We start from the raw sequence: 18,691 nt of genomic DNA, 5'->3' as shown, positions 1-18,691 counted from the left end.
CGCTATAGCATATGGGTGCACACCTTTTTGGTAAAAAAAAAAAGATGTGGGATATATATTTGGGGTCACATTTGAGCAGGGCAATAGGGGAAAGGTGCATTCAAAACAGAAAATAGCTGTATCCAGAGTAAAGGCCACATTTTCTTAAGCCTGAATTTGTTTTCTATACATGTATGTCCTCCCAGCCACCCTCTCCCACCTTATTCATTCTGAAAACTATTAAGTTGAACTTTTACTTACTTACCGAAAGCTGGCAGCAACTGAGGACTGAGGAGAGATCTCGTGGCCGCACAAAAAGCCTTGAGGGGCCGCATGTGGCCCCTGGGCCACAGACTGTGCACCCATGCTATAGCAGGACGAATATAAAAAAATGGGAATCAAAGTTCATTCATAAGCTTCAGTCAAAAAAGCCCTTGCATGAACTGGTGATCAGTGATTTCCGCTAATTTATGCTCCCATGCCACATCACATGTCAGTTAGGAATAGATATTCTAGGAGCACAAGGGGCTGTAATAAGAAAAAGTTGTTTTGAATGGTATTCTTCCTACAGTTTTCTGAATTTAAACCTGAGAAAACAAATGGGCCAATTCAGACCTGTCACTCCTGGCCGAGTAAACTACAAAATAACAATTAGCTAATATACTCCTACTCACAAATTAACCTTATTGCATATGTGTAGAGATATAAAAGAAAGAATAAGTTGGCTCTAATTGTTTAACCTGTAATGTTATGTTAGAACCGGCCAAAAAAACCCATCAAGTATTCCAATTTAAACACTTAATTGACCCAGGCTGTTTTATCTGTCTTTAATTTTAAGCTTTCTCATGTCCTTAAGTTTCAAAACAAACGCAGAGTAGTGCACACTTCTACTGGATCACAGCAATTATTGATTGCTTAAAGGGCTTCACTGCCCCTTCAATTATAATGTGAGCAAAACTTCTTTATAATTGAGTCAAGTGATATAGGACACACAAATGTTACTGCAGAAGAAAAATATGTTAGCCAGACATCAAAATGGGTTAAGCTCTTAACTCAGCAACTAAACATAACCATGTAAGCTTGCAAACTCAATTATCAAATGTTAGTTAGTAACCCAAACAATAATTTAAGCAAGCATGAAAACTGCTTTGTGCATCACCTCTGAATAAATTCACTAACAAAGCTGTGCACTAAAAGTGAAAGATACTTTTTTGCTTCAGGGTATTGATCTTTTTTTTTTTCCAGCAAAGCAGTAAGAACCATCTGGAAACGAATGCAATAGTTTCACTAAAGGTTAAAATCTCCCTTGCAAAAGCTCTCATAACTCATCTAAATGGACCCAAGTCTCAAATCCAGTGAACTCCCAGTACCAACAAGAGCTGATTAACACCAAGGGTTAATCAGATGTGCTGATTACGATTCAAGGAGCTGGTATCTGACAGCAACAGTACCTGCTGTAGAAGTTCAGTAACAAATCATATTTATTAGGTTATTATATCGATGGCCTCGAAGTTCATGGGACATTTCACTTTTGCAAACAGAGCTCTGGGGGTTTTAACAGTTTAAACTCTGGGACACTAGGTTATATTCCACTGCTGCAAATATAAAATTAACCAGGGATGTGAAGAAAAACTACCCCCCGCCTTCCATTGTTTTTTTATTGATGTTTCCAAGGGCTTGCACTTTGGCTGAATTTCTCGGCACCATTAACATTGACAAGAAGAGTTGATGATCTGTAGGGATGCACTGTACCTGCATTCCACTATCATACAGGCAACATGTTTCTTACTGTTTTTACTGCTGCTTATAAGCTGTCGAGGGTTAGGGTGGATAAGATGGGCAGCTATGTAAGTCTTTCAAATAAATAAAAATAAACAAACTAGTGAAAAGTTGTACGGCTGAGAGAATTATGGCTGTCACAGAAGTTGTATGGCAGCTGCAAAAAATAAATGCTAGAAAGTACGGAGCTTTATGTTAATAGTAGTAACTGTTTTAAGATAATGTCTATCTATATTTCCTGCCTGCAGAAACCTGCTGCGGTTGTGAGCGATAGAATATGAAAAACTAATTACAGACTATGCTGGCAGGTTAAGAACAATTTATCACAGCAAGTGTTTTCCTTATACTATTTCCTGTTTATCAGAAAACAAATTTTATTAACAGACTTCTGTGAAAAAGTAGCATAAATGACAATTCAATTCAATAATGCAAAAGACCAGTGAGTACAGTGGTCATTTTAAATAAAGTCTCTGGAAACACCTGAGTACTGTAAACATGTAAACAAGCAAATAGGAATGGGATATAAATTGCAAAAATAAATAAATCACAAATGTACAAAACTATAGTATTATAATGTAACTTCTTTAATGGAAGGGAAAAACACTTGAAACTAAGTAGTCGTTTAGTTTCAATGTTTGTATCGCCATAGTCATTAAGAGTCTCGTGGTGCTAAGAAAACTTATTACATCATACATACATACAATGGTCTACTACATCTAATTCACAAGAATATATATATACGTATGGGATGGTAAGAAAACAAAAACATAGCAGATGGCTCTGGGCCTTTAAGAAGGTGCTTATGACCTGGTTCTTCCTCAGCCTTTGGGCCGCAACAAGTAGAACCCTCATTTTTAGGAGTTATACCCACTCGTTTAGCTGCTGTCTTGGTCAAAGACTACTCGCAAATACGACGGCAATAGAAAAATTCATTTTCCGACCAATGCATGCATTTATGACCAAATTTTGTGTGCCCGACAACGCACACCAGAGTAGAAGTAACGCTGACATAGCGGTACAAGAGAACTTTATTTGAATGAGACAGCAGCAACCAGTGATAGCGTCTCTCTCTCTTTTTTGTCACATGTTCACTTAGTGACCATTTTGCTTAACAACCAGGTTGATGGAACAGAATTCAGCTGCTAAATGATAAGTGGATGTATAGTAAATTTTAGCTGTGTTCAGCATTTATTGTCTACTTCCTTTTAATGATACATGTTGCTTTTGTAATTCTTGATTTTGACTTTTTTCACCTTTCTTTTGTATGCCACCCAGAGTCACGCTGGCCGAGCCAGGCATTCATATAAATGCAATCAATCAATCAATACTAGAAGAACATAAAAGGCAGAAAATTCTACCACAATATTAAAATCTAAAATATTTGCAATTAGTACACCAATATGTTGTTACAATTGTTTTGCGTTAAATATGCTAAAATAGTTAATATTCAGAAATCAATGGAAATGGATTTCGACTTTCCAGATACTCTGCTGCTAATTCCAGGATGGTGATAAAAGAGCTTTTAAATATTTTGGCATGAGACAGTTAATTACAATTTAACTAAAAAACAATTATATTGCATCAGACCTAACTCATCTATCCGTCAAATTAGCAGTGTAAAAATGTTTAATTATCCTACAATGTAGTTGACAGTTTATTTTCCGCAATACAATTCCATTTGACCTCACTGTTTATCTTTGCTTCAATGAACAAAGGTAAGTATTTTTTTCATCACTTGATAAAATGGCATAGTAAATGTATTTTTATTATCCTTAAAATGTCCCAAGACTTCCTTATGCACCACAAAGTAAGCCTGAAGAACGGTTTGGTGAGATGTTTTTCTTTCACAGATTCATGTATATGCGTATGAGACTGGGGAGCTGGTCATAAGGCTTCATCTGAATTATCCACTTGTAGGCCTGAGCTTACAGTAATTGAAGGTTTGAGATGTGTGGGGGAAAACAGTCCCTATAAGCTGTCTCATCGCTAGAGTCCTCTGTTAAGTATTCCAATTCTTTTCCATGCTTTTTAGTATTTAAATTAAACTTTCTGGCCCAATATTCCAGAATCTTCTAACGTTATGGATCTGTCTGTACTGTATAGTGAAAGAACTAGCTAGAATGTAAGATTTTATAATTCATATCATGGATTTGTATAATGTAAGGGTTGAAAGGACTTTAGAGATCACCTTGTCCAACCCCCTGCCTACTGCAGAAATCTACTACTACATCAAATTTTACTCTGAATACTTTTTTTTGTTCCAACTATGTTTCATTCATAAACACACAACATTCTTCCATCCTTTGTTATATTAAGGACTGTGTTTTCCTATGCTGCTACCTAGTTATATGCATTTTAAAATCTTATAAATAAAATTATTAAAATTATTTTTATTCCCTCACACATATGGTAATATAAAGGATAGACCAACAATCTCCAGAAACTCGATCATGCGACCGCCTTCAGTTGTTAAGCAAGACATGAGACTCCAACTAATTTATTTATTAAATTTATATCACCACCCATCTCCCCCAATAGGGGACTCTAATGATTCTACTTCCACCTTCGCTATTAACTCAGCTTGTTGTAAGCCAGTTGTGAAGCATACAAATGGCGATCATGTGACCACAGGATACAAGATGGTCGTAAATGCGAGGATTGGTCACAAAGCTTTTTTTATTAACATATCATAAATTCAAAGTCACTACACAAGGCAGTTGATAAGCAAGGACTACCTGTAATCTTTCAGATAACAACTGTGAGTAGAAACCTATACACTATGGATCCACAAGCTGTGGGTCACTGGGAGCAGGGACACTTTTTCTTTTATAGCTGATCAGACTTATGCAGTCAAAGTGGGAGTATTGTCAAAACTCACTCCTACTTTGCCGGAGTATGACTGCAGTGGGATTATGCAGACAAAACAGGAAGCAAAGCCAAAACAAGTTTCGGGAAATACTGTAGAAGTTAAAACCATCCAACAATCACAGCAGTTATTATTTAGTTTTATGGAAGACTACTATACTTGAGCTAAAGAAGTCTGGACAGCAAATCGATGGCAGTGACCATCCAGATTTTTGTAGTCTAGCTATGGTGACCTCACATTTCATTCATGAGGTAGATTGGGCAAATTCACGTATCGTTGTACGGTGTGGTGTTACTGCAAACTTTGAGAACCCTCGAATGTAACAAATAATTTAGGGTGCAATTCGAAGATACTCTTCTGTTAATAGAGCACCTTCCACTGAAGGAATTTCTCCCATAAACCTGCATCCACTACACAATCTGATTGGATTTTGGCTCAACAGGTCCTATGAAACTGACTGGGGCACAGTCTCATTCAGTGATGTGGGAAGAGTTTCAGCCGGTTGGTCCTGATAAAGTGGGGAGTCCTTGGGGAGTTTTTGCCATCTGTGCTTTAGATCCATGTCCCTCTTGACTGGTCAAGGCCTCCTGGGAGATGATATGTGGTTGGGAGGGCTCAGGATAGGAGTAGTACATTTGTCCTTGCCTTCACCCCCCTGGATCTCTCAGTGGCTTTTGATACCATCAATCACGGTATCTTTCTGGAACAGCTTAAGGGACTGAGAGTGAGAGGCAGTTCTATGATGGTTCTCCTCCTTCCTCCGAGGCTGGCTCCAGTCAGGGCGGGAGTGGGGGGGGGATCTAGCCCTAGATCCCTGATATGTAATGTGCCTCTGGGCTTGACTCTCTACTTTTATTCAGTTTCTACATGAAGCTGCTGGAGGAGGTCATGTGCCAGAAGGGGGTGAGGTATCACCAGTATACTGATGGTATTATCTTTACCTCAGGTTGTACAAGCAATGCTGTCATCACAGTTCTTACTTCGTGCCTGGAGGCGGTGAGGGTCTGGATGGGAATAGGCTGTGGCTCAACCCTAGCAAATCTGAGTGACTCTGGGGTTTTATGCCCCCTGGTTCTGGAGCTTTTTCTAGATGGGATAGCACTCCCCATATAGATTTTGTGTGCAATCTGGGATCCTTCTGGACTTAACTCTTGCTTGAGAATTAGGTGGCAGCCATAACTTCGGTGGGGGGTGTTCTTTGCACAAAACTTGTGTGCCAGCTGCATCCATTCCTGGATCAAGAGGCTCTGCTCATAGCCACTCATGTACTAGTTACTTCTCATCTGGATTACTGCACTGTGCTCTACCCTTTGAAAGCTTCAACTGGTCCAGAATGCAGCAGCAGACACAGTACTGGGTCCACCTAGGTTCACTGATGTAACACCACTAGAAGGCTGTGAAAACTTGGTTTTTCCCCTAGGAATTAGAACCAGGCTGTTACTGGGCCCATATGCATGTTTCGGGGGCTGTGAGCTGCTTGTGAGATGTCTCTTGTATTCTATTATGATTGCTTTTCACTTTATTTTTCTGTTCGGTTTTTAACTTGCTTTCTGTATTCTTGTTAGCTGCCCAGAGATATTTATTTAAGTTGGGGAGCCATATACATTTTATAGAAGAATAATTCTAACCACCTCACCCACTGCAGATGTCAACATTCAGTAGCACTATACTTCCTGTAGAAAGAGATCAAGCAGTAAACAGCACTGCCATTTTTACCAGAAAGGGATGGAGGATTCACTGACTTTTTGCCTGCATGGCTGTCTATTTCTGATTTTTTTTCTATAGGTCAGTGGACTTGCTCTTGCTAAATCTCAAATAATGTAACTTGTTTTATTATCACGTGGATGAAGTTCTGTCTTTGACTAGTTTTTCGCCTCAACCTCTCAAACTGACAAAATTAGGAGACCCTAGGTCTGTAAAGAGTTCCACAGTTTCCACCTCCACTGGTAACAAAGCTTAAATCATTTTGAAATTAATTTAATTTGAAATACAATTACTGTCTGAATAAATGTATTTATTTATCATGTATACATGATGCCCTTGTATGCCACCAGTCCAAGGATTGTACATAACTTATATTCGAGCAATAAAAACAACAAAAACCAATCAAAGGAGAGAAATACTAGACATCAAGCAATCAAAGTGTATCCCTCATGAGGAGCTGCCTTCAGCTAAGTAGCACCATCTGCTCCGAAGTCTCTGCTGCCTCTTGGAAAACTGGCAGGAAAGTGGCCTCCTAACCTTGGGGAAGGAAACAACCTACTCCGAATTGAGGGGCTGCTACTGAGAAGGCCTGTTGCTGGACCCCCACCCCCTTCACATTTCAAGGGAGGATTTTCAGCCTGCTATCTTAGCCAGAGTGAAGTAAGTCGGCAGAGTCTACCTGAATAAGCCAGTCTTGAAGATAACCTAAATCTGAGCCATTAGGGCCTATTATAGGCATGCATATACCTCTATAATTTTTACTTTTATATTTAATAAATGCACTAAACATGGTAATTGTATAGGTAGACCAAATTCTACATTTCGCATTGTGCATTCCTAAAACAAGTAAGAAAATTCAGATTCCTTTTAGATATAAAAATGAACATGGCATATATTTCTTTTTCCCCCAAGAACAGTTTTATTCTCTTCGGTTTTACAAAGGCTGCTGCTTTTTTAAGATGATGAAGATCTGGCTTGCTTTGTATCTGTTCATATATCTCCTAATTCCAATTATACAGTTTCAGGCGGACATCACTCTTGCATATTATTATTTCTAGGCCACCTGGTTTACGTAAGACTTCAACAAATAATCTCCAAATTCATAGATTCAGAGAGGTGGGCTTGCCCCCCCGCCCCCAATTCACTCCTTCTATCCTAAACGTTAAGGATAAAATTAGAAAAGGTATTTCTTTTCCCTCACATGGACAGGTATAAAATCCTCAGCACTGAGTGCATGCCTTGAGCAGATGTGCCCTAAGTATGTGTTGTTGCTGTAAAGCGAAGGAAGTAAGATGTGAACTGTGAAAGCTAACAGTTTACTTATTTTATGCAGGGAAAGGGCATACTGACTCTTGCCTCTCTCTAAATCTCCTAAAGTTAGGGCAGGGGAAACTTGTTTTTAAAAAGAGAAAAATTGTTCCTTCATCCTGGCTAAGTGTTTTTCTCCTTCTAGAAATAAGGGAACTTGTGTCCACCGCCTAACTTTAAGCCAAGCTTCAGGAGCTGATTTTATATTTTCTGGAAATAACAGCCAAACCTATCCGGAGTAAGGGGGGCTCTGTCTTTCACAATGACAGTCCTTCAAAACACTAACAGAGAATATGCCAGCAAGCCACAACCCTAGAGTCTGTTACACTGAGACTTGTAAATGGACATTCCTCAAGAGCTATATTTCCCAAGCATAAAGAAGTCATTCCCACTGTGGTAGTAAAAATAATGTATTATTTTTAATCTGCTTATTTGTTTATTTATTTATTTAATTAAAAAAAATAAACCTGCCCAAGAGCTGAAGCTCTCTGGGAATTTTACAATAAAACACACTAAAATACAATTTGAATAAAAACATATACAATAAAATACAAAATAAAATATAAATTACGCAGTTATTCAAAAACCAAAACAATATAAATTCAAATACAATTAAGATACAACTTAAAGCCAGTTAAGAAGACTGGGAAAATAGGAAGGTGGTCACCTGCCATCAAAACGATGCTAATGTGGAAGCCAGTCAAGAGTCTCTGGGGGGGAATTCCATAAATGCGGTGCCACCACAGAAAAAGCTCTTCCCCTTGTACAGTCCCATCTTTCTTACTTTCGCGAGGGGACCCAGAGGAAGGGCCTCATTAGATGATCTTAAGGTCTGGGTAGGTACATATAGGAGAAGGTTCTTCTTCAGGTAATCTGGTCCTAAGCTGTTGAAGTTAAAGGTCAAAAGCTGCACTATGAATGGGGTCTGGAAACAGCCTGGCAGACAGCGTAGACGACAAAGAACTGGCTTAATATGTCCATACCGGCCAGTCCTAGTGAGCAAGATAACCACTCTATTCTGAACTAACCGAAGTTTCTGTACCATTTTCAAAGGCAGCATTATGAACAATGCATTGCAATCATTCAACTGGGAAGTTACCAGAGCATGAAATACAGCTGTGAGGCTGTCTTTGTCCAGGTAAGATTGCAGTTGGTAGCCAGCTGAAGCTGATAGAAGGCCCACCTGGGCCTCTAGTGACAATGATGTATCTGGGGAGCACCCCCCAATTTGCAAACCTGCTCCTTTAGGGCAAGTGCAGACCCCTCCAGGATCTGCAGGGCACCACTCAGCTGGACAGATGCAGCACCCACAAACAGCATCTGTCTTGTTTGGACTGAGTCTCAGTTTATTGGCTCCCATCCAGTCCATTACCCTGCTTGAGCACTAGTTCGGAATGCCAACCACCTCAACCATGTTAGATGAAAAGGAGTAGAACTGGCTGCCATTCACATATTGATGGCATATCAGCCCACACCCCCAGATGGCCTCTTTCAGCAATTTCATGTAGATGTTAAAAAGCAAGGGCGGGGGGGATAAAATGGAGCCCTGAGGAACTCCATAACCCAACTGCCACGAGGCAGAAAAGTGATTACTCCAGCACCACCTTCTGAGTGTAACCACCATAATACAGCACCCCTACATCCCAACTCTGGCAGTCTATCAGGAAGGTACCATAACTGATGGGATCAAAAGCCGCTGAGAGGTCCAGGAGGACCAACAGGGCTACATTCCCCCTTTTTCCCAGCACAGATCATCCCACAGGGATGGAAACTGTTCCATAACCAGGCCTGAAACTGGACTGAAATGGATTTAGAAATCCACTTTCATCCAAGAGAATCTGGAATTGATCAGCCACCCCCCGCTCAAGCACTTTGCCTACTATGAAGTGAATCTACTGGCCCATAGTTGTTTTCATCCTCTGGATTCAGATTTTTCTTCTTCAAAAGCAGCCTGATCACTGCGCCTCTCCCAGGAAGGCTGGAACTGATGTCTCTCTCTCAATGAGGCATTTACCACAATCTAGACCCAGCCAAACACTTCCTCCCTTCTAGATTTAATAACTCAAGGGCAAGGGTCAAGCACACAAGTGGTAGCCCAAACAAGTCCAAGTACCTTGTCCGCCTCCTCAGGCCTTAACAACTGAAGCTCATCCAATAATACAGGACAGACCAGTGCTCTGGATACTTCCACTGCTGGAGCTACATTATTGAGACTAAGTCATGGTGAATGCCAGCAACTTTATCTTCAAAGTGTCTTGCAAATTTCTCATAGCAGGCTACCAAGAGTACAACAGCCTGTTTCTTTGGACCAGACTGCAGCAGGCCCCTCATCTTTCCAAAAGGCTCCAGCAGGCAACACTGAGAAAACACAAAAGAGGTAAAGAAGAAAAGTTTCTTTGCTACCCTCACCACCATCTAGTAGGCCTGATAATGGGTTCTAAGCTGTATTTGATCGCATTTGGCATGGGTCTTCCTCTACTCGCTCCAAAGCCCTTAGCTTAGGTGAGTACTAAGGTGCTGCTCAGCTCGGCAAGTATGGAGAAGGTGCTTAAAAGTGATAGTATCAACCACCTGGGACAACTCTGTATTCCACAGGGCACCCAGGCCATCAAGAGGAGAATTAGTGATACCAGCAAGAAAATCCCCAGAGCCCTTTGGAATCTAGATTAGTTTATAGGGGCAGATCACCTTCACATACACCACCACCACCAACACCACCACGCCCCTGTCCAAGGGGAAATGCTGCTGCTAAACTTCGTCAGGAAATGATCTGACCATAACATAGGCATGACCATTAGGTTTCCCATGCTCAGAACACCTTTCTCCTGACTGGCTGAGAAAATCACATCCAGAGTATGCCCTACAGTATTTGTTGGGCTCATTATATGTTGGGACAGCTCCATGGTTGTCACGAAGGCCTGAGATGGCCGAGAACAAGCACCCTTGGCATGTATGTTCAAGTCCCGCAGAACAATCAATCTGTAAGTCCTCAAGACCCATCCTAACAGTCAGGAACCACGCTGAGATGAGGAATAGGTCTCTAGTGTTTATTACTGCTACATTAGACAGAAAATCCTAACAAACTGAAGAAGCGTGGGAAAACCCAGACAGATAAACCCCAAAAGTCAAGGCAGGTCTGTTCTGTGTCTCTTTGAATGGCTGCTCAACTCCTCACTACTACGCATGCGTTTTCCCCCCTGGATAGGGGCCCCCTCCTGCTCACCATCAGTGCTCATGACAAGACCAGGTCCAAGATCAAGTCTGTCAGTCCAGGCAGAGAGATTGATGGGCGGTGGGGTGGGCAGTACATCAACGGAATCCTCAATCTGTCCTGATTGCCCAAGACAAGGTACAGACTTTCAAGACTGGTACTCAACCAAACCAGATAGGAAGCCTGGAGAGGGAAATGGAATCCCCATGGACTACAGCGACTCCTCCTCCACGACCCTCAAGTCTATGCTGGTGATCAACAAATTACCAAGGTGGGCACAAGTGGGATAGGCTAACTCCTCCCAGTTCATTAAGTGGCCAGGGGATATAAGAGTCAACTAAAAGGTTTTGGAAACCTTGCACTTGCATTTTTCAAAGCAACTATGCAAAAACTGCCTCCCTGCACAAGTCACTAATTTCAGGATGCCTGAGGCAGGTTTAAATCTGAAGTCTACACAATCTGAATGGATAAGCACAGAAGCCTAAAACCAGTGTTTTCCTAAAAATGAGAACGTAAGGACTGTGATTTGCTACCTGCCTGTTTTAAGTGGCCATGATCTCTCATGTCTCTCTATAGGCACTCTGCTGCTAGTAAGGCTAATACTGCTTTGGCCTTCGTTCATTTTCTCGGCTCTCATTGTTTTACTATGGCGATATACCTTCAAACTTCTCCCTCTCACGCTAATGGAATGTTACTTTTTTTTCTACACTGGTCTTAACACAAGCAGAATTTGATTCAACTCTCAGCACTCTGAATATGGGCTCAAGAGTCACCACATGCACTCTTGGGTCAAGCTGTATTTTTATATTTTGCATGATTAGAGCATGTTATACGCTCTCCACATTACACTGGATTAATTTGTGCAGAGGCTGGTCCAAGTATTTACTGCTTTTACGAATGGTTACACAGAAAAATTCTGAATGCCACTGTCAGCTCTTTTGTCTGTATTCTATTTATCTTCATGTCATTGTATCTCACTCTGCCAGCCTCCTTCCACTGTCTCTGGATTATACTGCTCCCATGACACAACTTATGTAACAAAGTCCCATCAGTACTGAGGAGGTCCTTCCAAGCAACTAGGCCAGTCCCCCTGGAACTCCCCAAAAACAAGAATCCAAGGCAGGTATGCTACACCATCCCAGAAGGATAAAGACAGTACATTTTCATTCCTCCAAGTCCTGCCAAGAAGATGCTTTGCCAACACGCCCTGTCCATCTTGCCACCTTTGACCTCCCAGTGACTTTTGATACCATCAACCATGGTATCCTTCTGGATTGCCTCCATTGGACTGGAATGGTGGGAGGGGGAGGGAGCAGCTCCAGTCAGTGTTGGTGACAGAGGAGAGATCCGCCTGGAGACCTTTACTTTGTGGTGTGCAGCAGGGCTTTATACTCTTCCCACTTCTCTTTGACATCTATACAAAACTGCTAGGGGAGAGCATTCATTAGCATGCTATCATCAGTATATTGATGATACCCAGTCCAAACAAATGATACAGTAGAGGTGCTGACCCAATGCCTGGAGGCTGTCAAGGCCTGGGTGAGGATGGACAAACTCCCTCCAAGAGTGGAGTGGCTTTGGACTTGTATTTTTATTAATTTATTTTTTATTTATAAATTTATTCACCGCCCATCTCCCCCCAACAGGGGGACTCTGGGCGGCTTACAATAAAACAAGATTAAAATATAAAACCATTACAATTAAAATGCAATAAAAATGTAAATATAAAAAAATCTACATGGCGAAGAGATCTTAATCAGACCTTCAGTGTGTTGGGTCCCTACGGATCACTTCATGGCACTAGCCATCCCCAGGTGTAATTATTTGCCCTCCCATTCCAAGCCTGTCTACAAAACCAGGTCTTCAATCTTTTGTGGAAGTCCAGGAGCAAGGGGGCTTGTCTCACCTCTGGGGGAAGGATGTTCCAAAGGGCGGGAGCTACAGCAGAGAAGGCACGCTTCTGAGACCCTGCTAGATGGAATTCTTTTACAGATGGGGCCCATAACATGCCCTCCCTGCATGACCAGATGGGGCGGGTCGATGTAATAGGGATGAGATCATCAGTATATCAACTGATTCCAAGGCAGTTCCATCTTTGACTCTGAATGGTGTTATATTCCCTCACTCAGAGGCGATTTGTAATTTGGGATTCCTCCTGGATTCTCAGCTCCTGCTTGAAGAACAGATGGCAGATGCAGCCAGGAGGTCTTTTGCAGTTATATCTGCACCAATTGTGGCCTTTCCTAAACCAGGAGGCCCTGCTCACAGTCATTCACACTACAGTCAACCCCCATTTGAATCTGGATGATTCCACTGGTTTGGGTGCTGCCCTGACTGCCAGTGCAATTCCAGGTGGACATCAAGGTGCTGGTTTATTTTATTTATTTGGCAATTTAAATAGTTGCCCTCTCAAAAATGACCCTGGGCAGTGCAAATTAAAACAAGAAAACACTAGAAAATAAACTATCACAACGAATAATAGAGCATGAATCAAATTCTGCCAGAGGCAACCCAACAAGTAAAACAGTAATTCCATACAGGTTCACAAATCCTCCTAACCGAATGCCTAGGGAAAAACACAGGTATTCCAAGACTTATGAAAGGCGGGCAAGATCAAGGTCTTCTGGGTCTTAGGAAGAAATGCTATTCCACACGACAGGGGCAGTGACAGAGGCGGCACCTTTTAAAGATGCATGTGGTTCCAGACTGCCTTAGCTGCAAGACCATCTACTCCCATATTCCTCTGCCCACCCAGTCAGGCTGAATAGGGACAATCTGGGTCTCCTCCATATGAAAACGACAGGACCTGGAAGCTGTCATTTTCGATCACTGCCTCTATCCTTTGGAACTCCCTCCCCCCACAGAGGTCCAGCCTGCAGTTAAAACCTGGTTGTTTCATCTAGTACAAGAAGATGGTATGCCATAAGACGGTTTAAACCCAGCAGATTCTGTTTAATTTTTGACAGATCTGTTACAGTTAAATGAAATAGAATATAAAACTGAAGCAGTTTCAGACATTTTAAAGATTCCCCTTTACAGCCTATGGAGAGATCTCTTTTTATAATAACGGTTTAATTTCAAAGCGGATAAAATCAAATCAGGTTGCCATCAAATTTAAATATGAAAACATAAGTTGAGTCAAGTCCTCTTGGAATCTTCACTTCAACTAATTTCACAGGGTCGCTGTTGTGGGGAAAATAGGAGGAAGGAGTATCAGGTATGTTCACCACCTTGAGTTATTTATAAAAATAATAAAGGCGGGATAATAAACAAACAGATAAATAAAAATCAGAGCTAGTTCACACAAGCCTGCTGGACATATTAGCTGAGGCTGCAACGTCTAGAGAGATACAAGGTCTTTACTTCCATCTAAACTGTTTTTGCCACACTGCTTCCTTCTAACTTATTTTCGATTAAAGACACTGACATTATTCTGTGAAAACTTATTATGAGGAAATACTTTGAAACTGAGTTTTGTTTTTTTTTAAAAAAGAGCAGAGGCATGTAAAACTTTCTTTCAGAAATATGATGGAAATCAAGCCAAGGAACATTTCAATTGTGTTTCCCAATAAGTGCAATTACATCAGTGTTATCCTGGCAACTTCTCTAAAGATAACTTCACTAAAGCACAATCAACATTCCAAGCTTGAAACATCGGGATCACTTGCAACAGTCACTTCCAAGCATTATTCCACTAAAACAGATTTTTGAAGTTGCTCAGTTACTTCAGCGATTCCTGTTCTTTTCTTCATATATTGGGGGGAGGGGGGGCGAAGGGCAACTCAGAGGCACAAGGGGCTCCTAAATCCTTTTAAACTAGCACCAGGCCCCCTGGAGACTATGCTTCAGAAATTCAGCGGCAAGCTACCAAATCACATACTACTACTAAAAAGGTAAAGGTTTCGCTTGACATTAAGTCCAGTCGTGTCCGACTCTAGGGGGCGGTGCTCATCTCCGTTTCAAAGCCGAAGAGCCGGCGTTTGTCCGTAGACACTTCCCATGGTCGTGTGGCCGGCGTGACTAAATGGACCGCCGTTACTACTACACAAAATCCAGTGAAATCCCATCCTACCCACTCATCACAGTGCCAATGTATCATGGTCCTGAGTCTAGCAACTGTGATTCTCAACCAATGAAAATGAATTAACTTCACAGAGAAGACCCCCAAATCCTTACATCATGTGGTGGACTCTCTTCCCTGAAGCTTAATTACAGAATCAGCATACGTGCCCAGTTTGAAACTCATAGGAATGTATTTCCACTTGCTCAATAGGATTATCCCTCCATTAGTCACCTGATGGAAATTTTGGTGGTCATTTCTACCCATTCATTTCATTGGCAGAAAAACACAAATGTAGGGAAGTGCAAAATATTCCATGTATGAACTATTCCGTGCATGGGACAGCTGGTTTCAGATAGTCCCTGCCTGAACTAAAACACACTCACGGATGTTTTAATCCATATAGGGAATGAAACAGGGCTGTATTGTTTTGCATATAGGCTGCAATATAGCTATTCTGGGCAGAAGTAATTTGGTGTGGGAGTTAAAAAAAGACAAGTGTATTGGTAATAGCCATGGGGAGGGAGGGGAGAAAAGGTAGAAAGATCAGGTAGAAGTCTATTGCTGAGATATTCTATGCTGGAAACCTGGTCCTTATTGCTGAGACCATCAGAGTAATGTCTTGGCACAAAGGCCAGGATATTGACAGCAGCTGAAGGAAAGTGGGGAGAGGAAAGGAAAGGTGTCAGGAAACTTGAAGGATGGATAAATGTCATGCTAGGAACTGCTGAAGGGAGAGGGGGTAAAGTGTGCCAACTTGCCCTTCTTTTCAAGTAAGACCATTCTGGGATTTCTCTGGATTTTGTTGTGGCTGAAACCAAGATGTTCCGGGGGTTATTTCTTCTGGACTGGTATTAATCCAAAACAGTTCAGCAGAATTTCCAAACATTTTTTTTCCAGGTTTGAAACAAAACATCCTCTGATTATCGCATACTCCTACAGAGCTAGATACTGCCTGAAAACTAAAAATTGGACTAACAACGTAGTGCACACTTTTAGAACATATCTCAGCCATATAATTAACTCCAGGTAATTAAATGACATATCTTTTAATGAAGGCACCAATTTATAGCATGTCTTTATAGGCCACAGCACGTAGCTTCGAATATCAATTGTGATATATTATTTGTTTTTACATACCTAAAAATTCCAAAAAAATCCACTTGTGCATTTACAAGCCTCTTAATTATTTGATGCACAAAGCATCGATACTCAATATCCAAAACTACTGGTGCTTTGAAATTTCGGATTTACTGAAATTCCCCCAATTCCATAATACTGATGATGATGATTTGAGGTAAGGAGAAAATGTATTTGTCATGTTCACTGTTTCAATGTGCACTATACATCGTAACGTTTCACATGCCATGGTGCTGACGTGCGTCTCTGTTGGGAGGGAGCTGCTGTGAAACCTTGTACCAAGCTCTGTATCTAGGTTCATTTCAATGGAATGTGTTTGAGTTATGTGCTCTGCTCAAGGACTTTTCCCGTGGACCATCAAAAACCGTTAGGAGCACCTGGGATTGTGAACTTGGGAAGATTCTACGGGGGGAGGGATCTCGTTTGTACCAAGGGTTTTTAGTTTGCATTTGGTGCGCTTTTATCATTCTCGGCTTTCTCTGTGATCCTGCATACTATTCTTTAATAAAGCAGATATCTTTGAATTCCTGCTCATGAGTTTGATGGTGTTTAGAATAGGCAATCATCACAGCATTCTTCCTGAACAAAGCAAAGCATTAAATAAAAAGACAGTTATGTCTTAAGGTTATGATTGTAGCACTTAATTCTAGGCAATTATTGCATCAAATAGGAACACCATTAGAAATAGCTACTTGGAAAATAAACATAGCATTGCAACTAGTCAATACTGACAAAGCAGAAAAAAATTATAGAAGTTCATCTATGGTTATTTAATGTGTTTTGAACAGTTCACTATGCTATTAAATGGAAGGCTATCATTCCTCTTCCCCACAGTAGCAATACATCCATTACTGTCCTGTATTTTCTGCAAAATATCAAAGTACTATTTCTTTTTTTATAAGAATGTTATTAAGTTTCAAGGAAAGATAAAAGCTACAAAAAAAACAAAAAACTATAAAGAAAAAAAAGTGTAAAAGAGAAAATTTCTCAAAATTACAAAAAAAGGTGACTTCCGACTTTTAACGGCAAGGATATACAACAATTTTCCTTAATCAATCCCTTACTCTATATTAAACCAGAATCACGTAATTTCTATAAATCATTCCAGTGGCACATTATAAAAATCACCAAATACAGTTGAACCCTCACCTTATATTAAAAGAAAAAATATATATAGACCTCCTAATCAACTTCTCCCCCAAAGATAACATTTATTTATTTCCTACTACTATTCTATACATTCCTGTCTATAATAAAAATCAAACTAAAAAAAAAATAGTCTGCCATTGTACTTGATAGTACAACAATTTTAATAATCTTAATCATATTAAACCCAAAACCATTGTTTTTTGTTACACCTTAAAATTTTTAATCCAAATCGTTAAAAATAAATGAAATCAGCCAAACCCTAAAAGCAATCCAGATAAATATTCTTAAACTCTTATCCCACTTCAAAATAAACCAGAGCATTTATATACTTCTACAATGCACACAGAGCTTTTTCCTTAAAAAAATCGAACAGCCCAACCGCCACCCTCAGAAACTCTTGATTTCTCTTCATACATAATAACCCCTTCTTTTCCATGGCATTCCATCAGAAGATCAATTTCATTTATGGCTTGCAACTCAATCTCTCCCTTTAATTTCTTCAACTTGACTATCCAATCTTCATCTAGCATTTCAACAGAAGTCCCGATCTCACTCTTAGAAGAGACATTTCCATTGCTGTTAAATTCCTCAGTTTCTGTCCTAACAGTCAGGAACCATGCTGAGACGAGGAGTAAGTCTCTAGTGTTTTATCACTGCTACATTAGACAGAAAATCTTAACAAACTGAAGAAGCGTGAGAAAACCCATACAGATAAACCCCCAAAGTCAAGGCGGGTCTGTTCTGTGTCTCTTTGAATGGCTGCTCAACTCCTCACTACTACGCATGCGTTTTCCCCCCTGGATAGGGGCCCCCTCCTGCTCACCATCAGTGCTCGTGACAGTTTCATCCCCAACCAGATTTTAGATCTCATATTTTCCGCGATGTCCTGAATGCCTTGCATAAAAACTTGGTAGAAATCAGAAAGAATCTGTTTAAAATCTTGTTGCAAGTCAGAGAAAGTCTGTTTAAAATCCTCCATGTCTCACACAGTAGATTATGGCATCCCCTAGGAGCTTAACCAGTGAAAGTCAAAGATATGAAAGAATTCTGAATGTGTTTACATAGGGGAAAGTGAGATATGCAGACAGTTCCCCAGGGAAAGTAGAAGCAGAAAACTGAAAGTTCAAAACAGCCAATTCAACATGTAGGAAAATGCTAATATCTTCAAATTTAGTACAAAAATAATAACAGGGAGACAATTATTTACTCTCAATCCTCCTTAATATTTGGATGGAAAATGAAGTCCAAAACTTAAAAAGAATTTCAAAAAAAAAAAAAAAAGATTGAACCCAAAAATAACAGTAAGCACCAAGAGAACCCACTTCTCCTTGCCGTAGAAAGCCTCTCTTGGGAATGCGTACTTAAAAGAAATATAAATTGGGTGATTTAGAGATGGGGTGGCCAGTCTCAGTGTCCCTTTAAGGCTACAGTGCGGCTTGGAAATGGTGACGTCCCGACCTCCCAGCTAGCTCTTACCAGTCAAACATAAACACCT

At 40.6% G+C, this 18,691-nt stretch overlaps 1 protein-coding gene across 7 annotated transcripts in view; it reads right to left on the bottom strand.

The window, feature by feature from the left end:
• The window catches only part of ADNP (activity dependent neuroprotector homeobox), a 50,018-nt gene that overhangs the window by 19,970 nt on the left and 11,357 nt on the right, over positions 1–18,691 (bottom strand). For 2 of the 7 annotated variants that reach the window (XM_063297046.1, XM_063297047.1), the window contains exon 2: positions 245–346. The exons of 4 other annotated variants lie outside the window; for them this stretch is intronic. In XM_063297046.1, coding sequence (XP_063153116.1) covers positions 245–314 — 70 coding nt within the window. In that variant the 5' untranslated portion in view covers positions 315–346. Of the gene's footprint in view, positions 1–244; positions 347–18,691 lie in introns of those variants that run through there. One more of the 7 variants, XM_063297052.1, reaches the window with a different exon arrangement.

The sequence above is a fragment of the Candoia aspera genome, chromosome 3, assembly GCF_035149785.1.
Source record: "Candoia aspera isolate rCanAsp1 chromosome 3, rCanAsp1.hap2, whole genome shotgun sequence".
Taxonomy (NCBI): domain Eukaryota; kingdom Metazoa; phylum Chordata; class Lepidosauria; order Squamata; family Boidae; genus Candoia; species Candoia aspera.
This window is presented reverse-complemented; position numbering and strand designations above follow the sequence as displayed.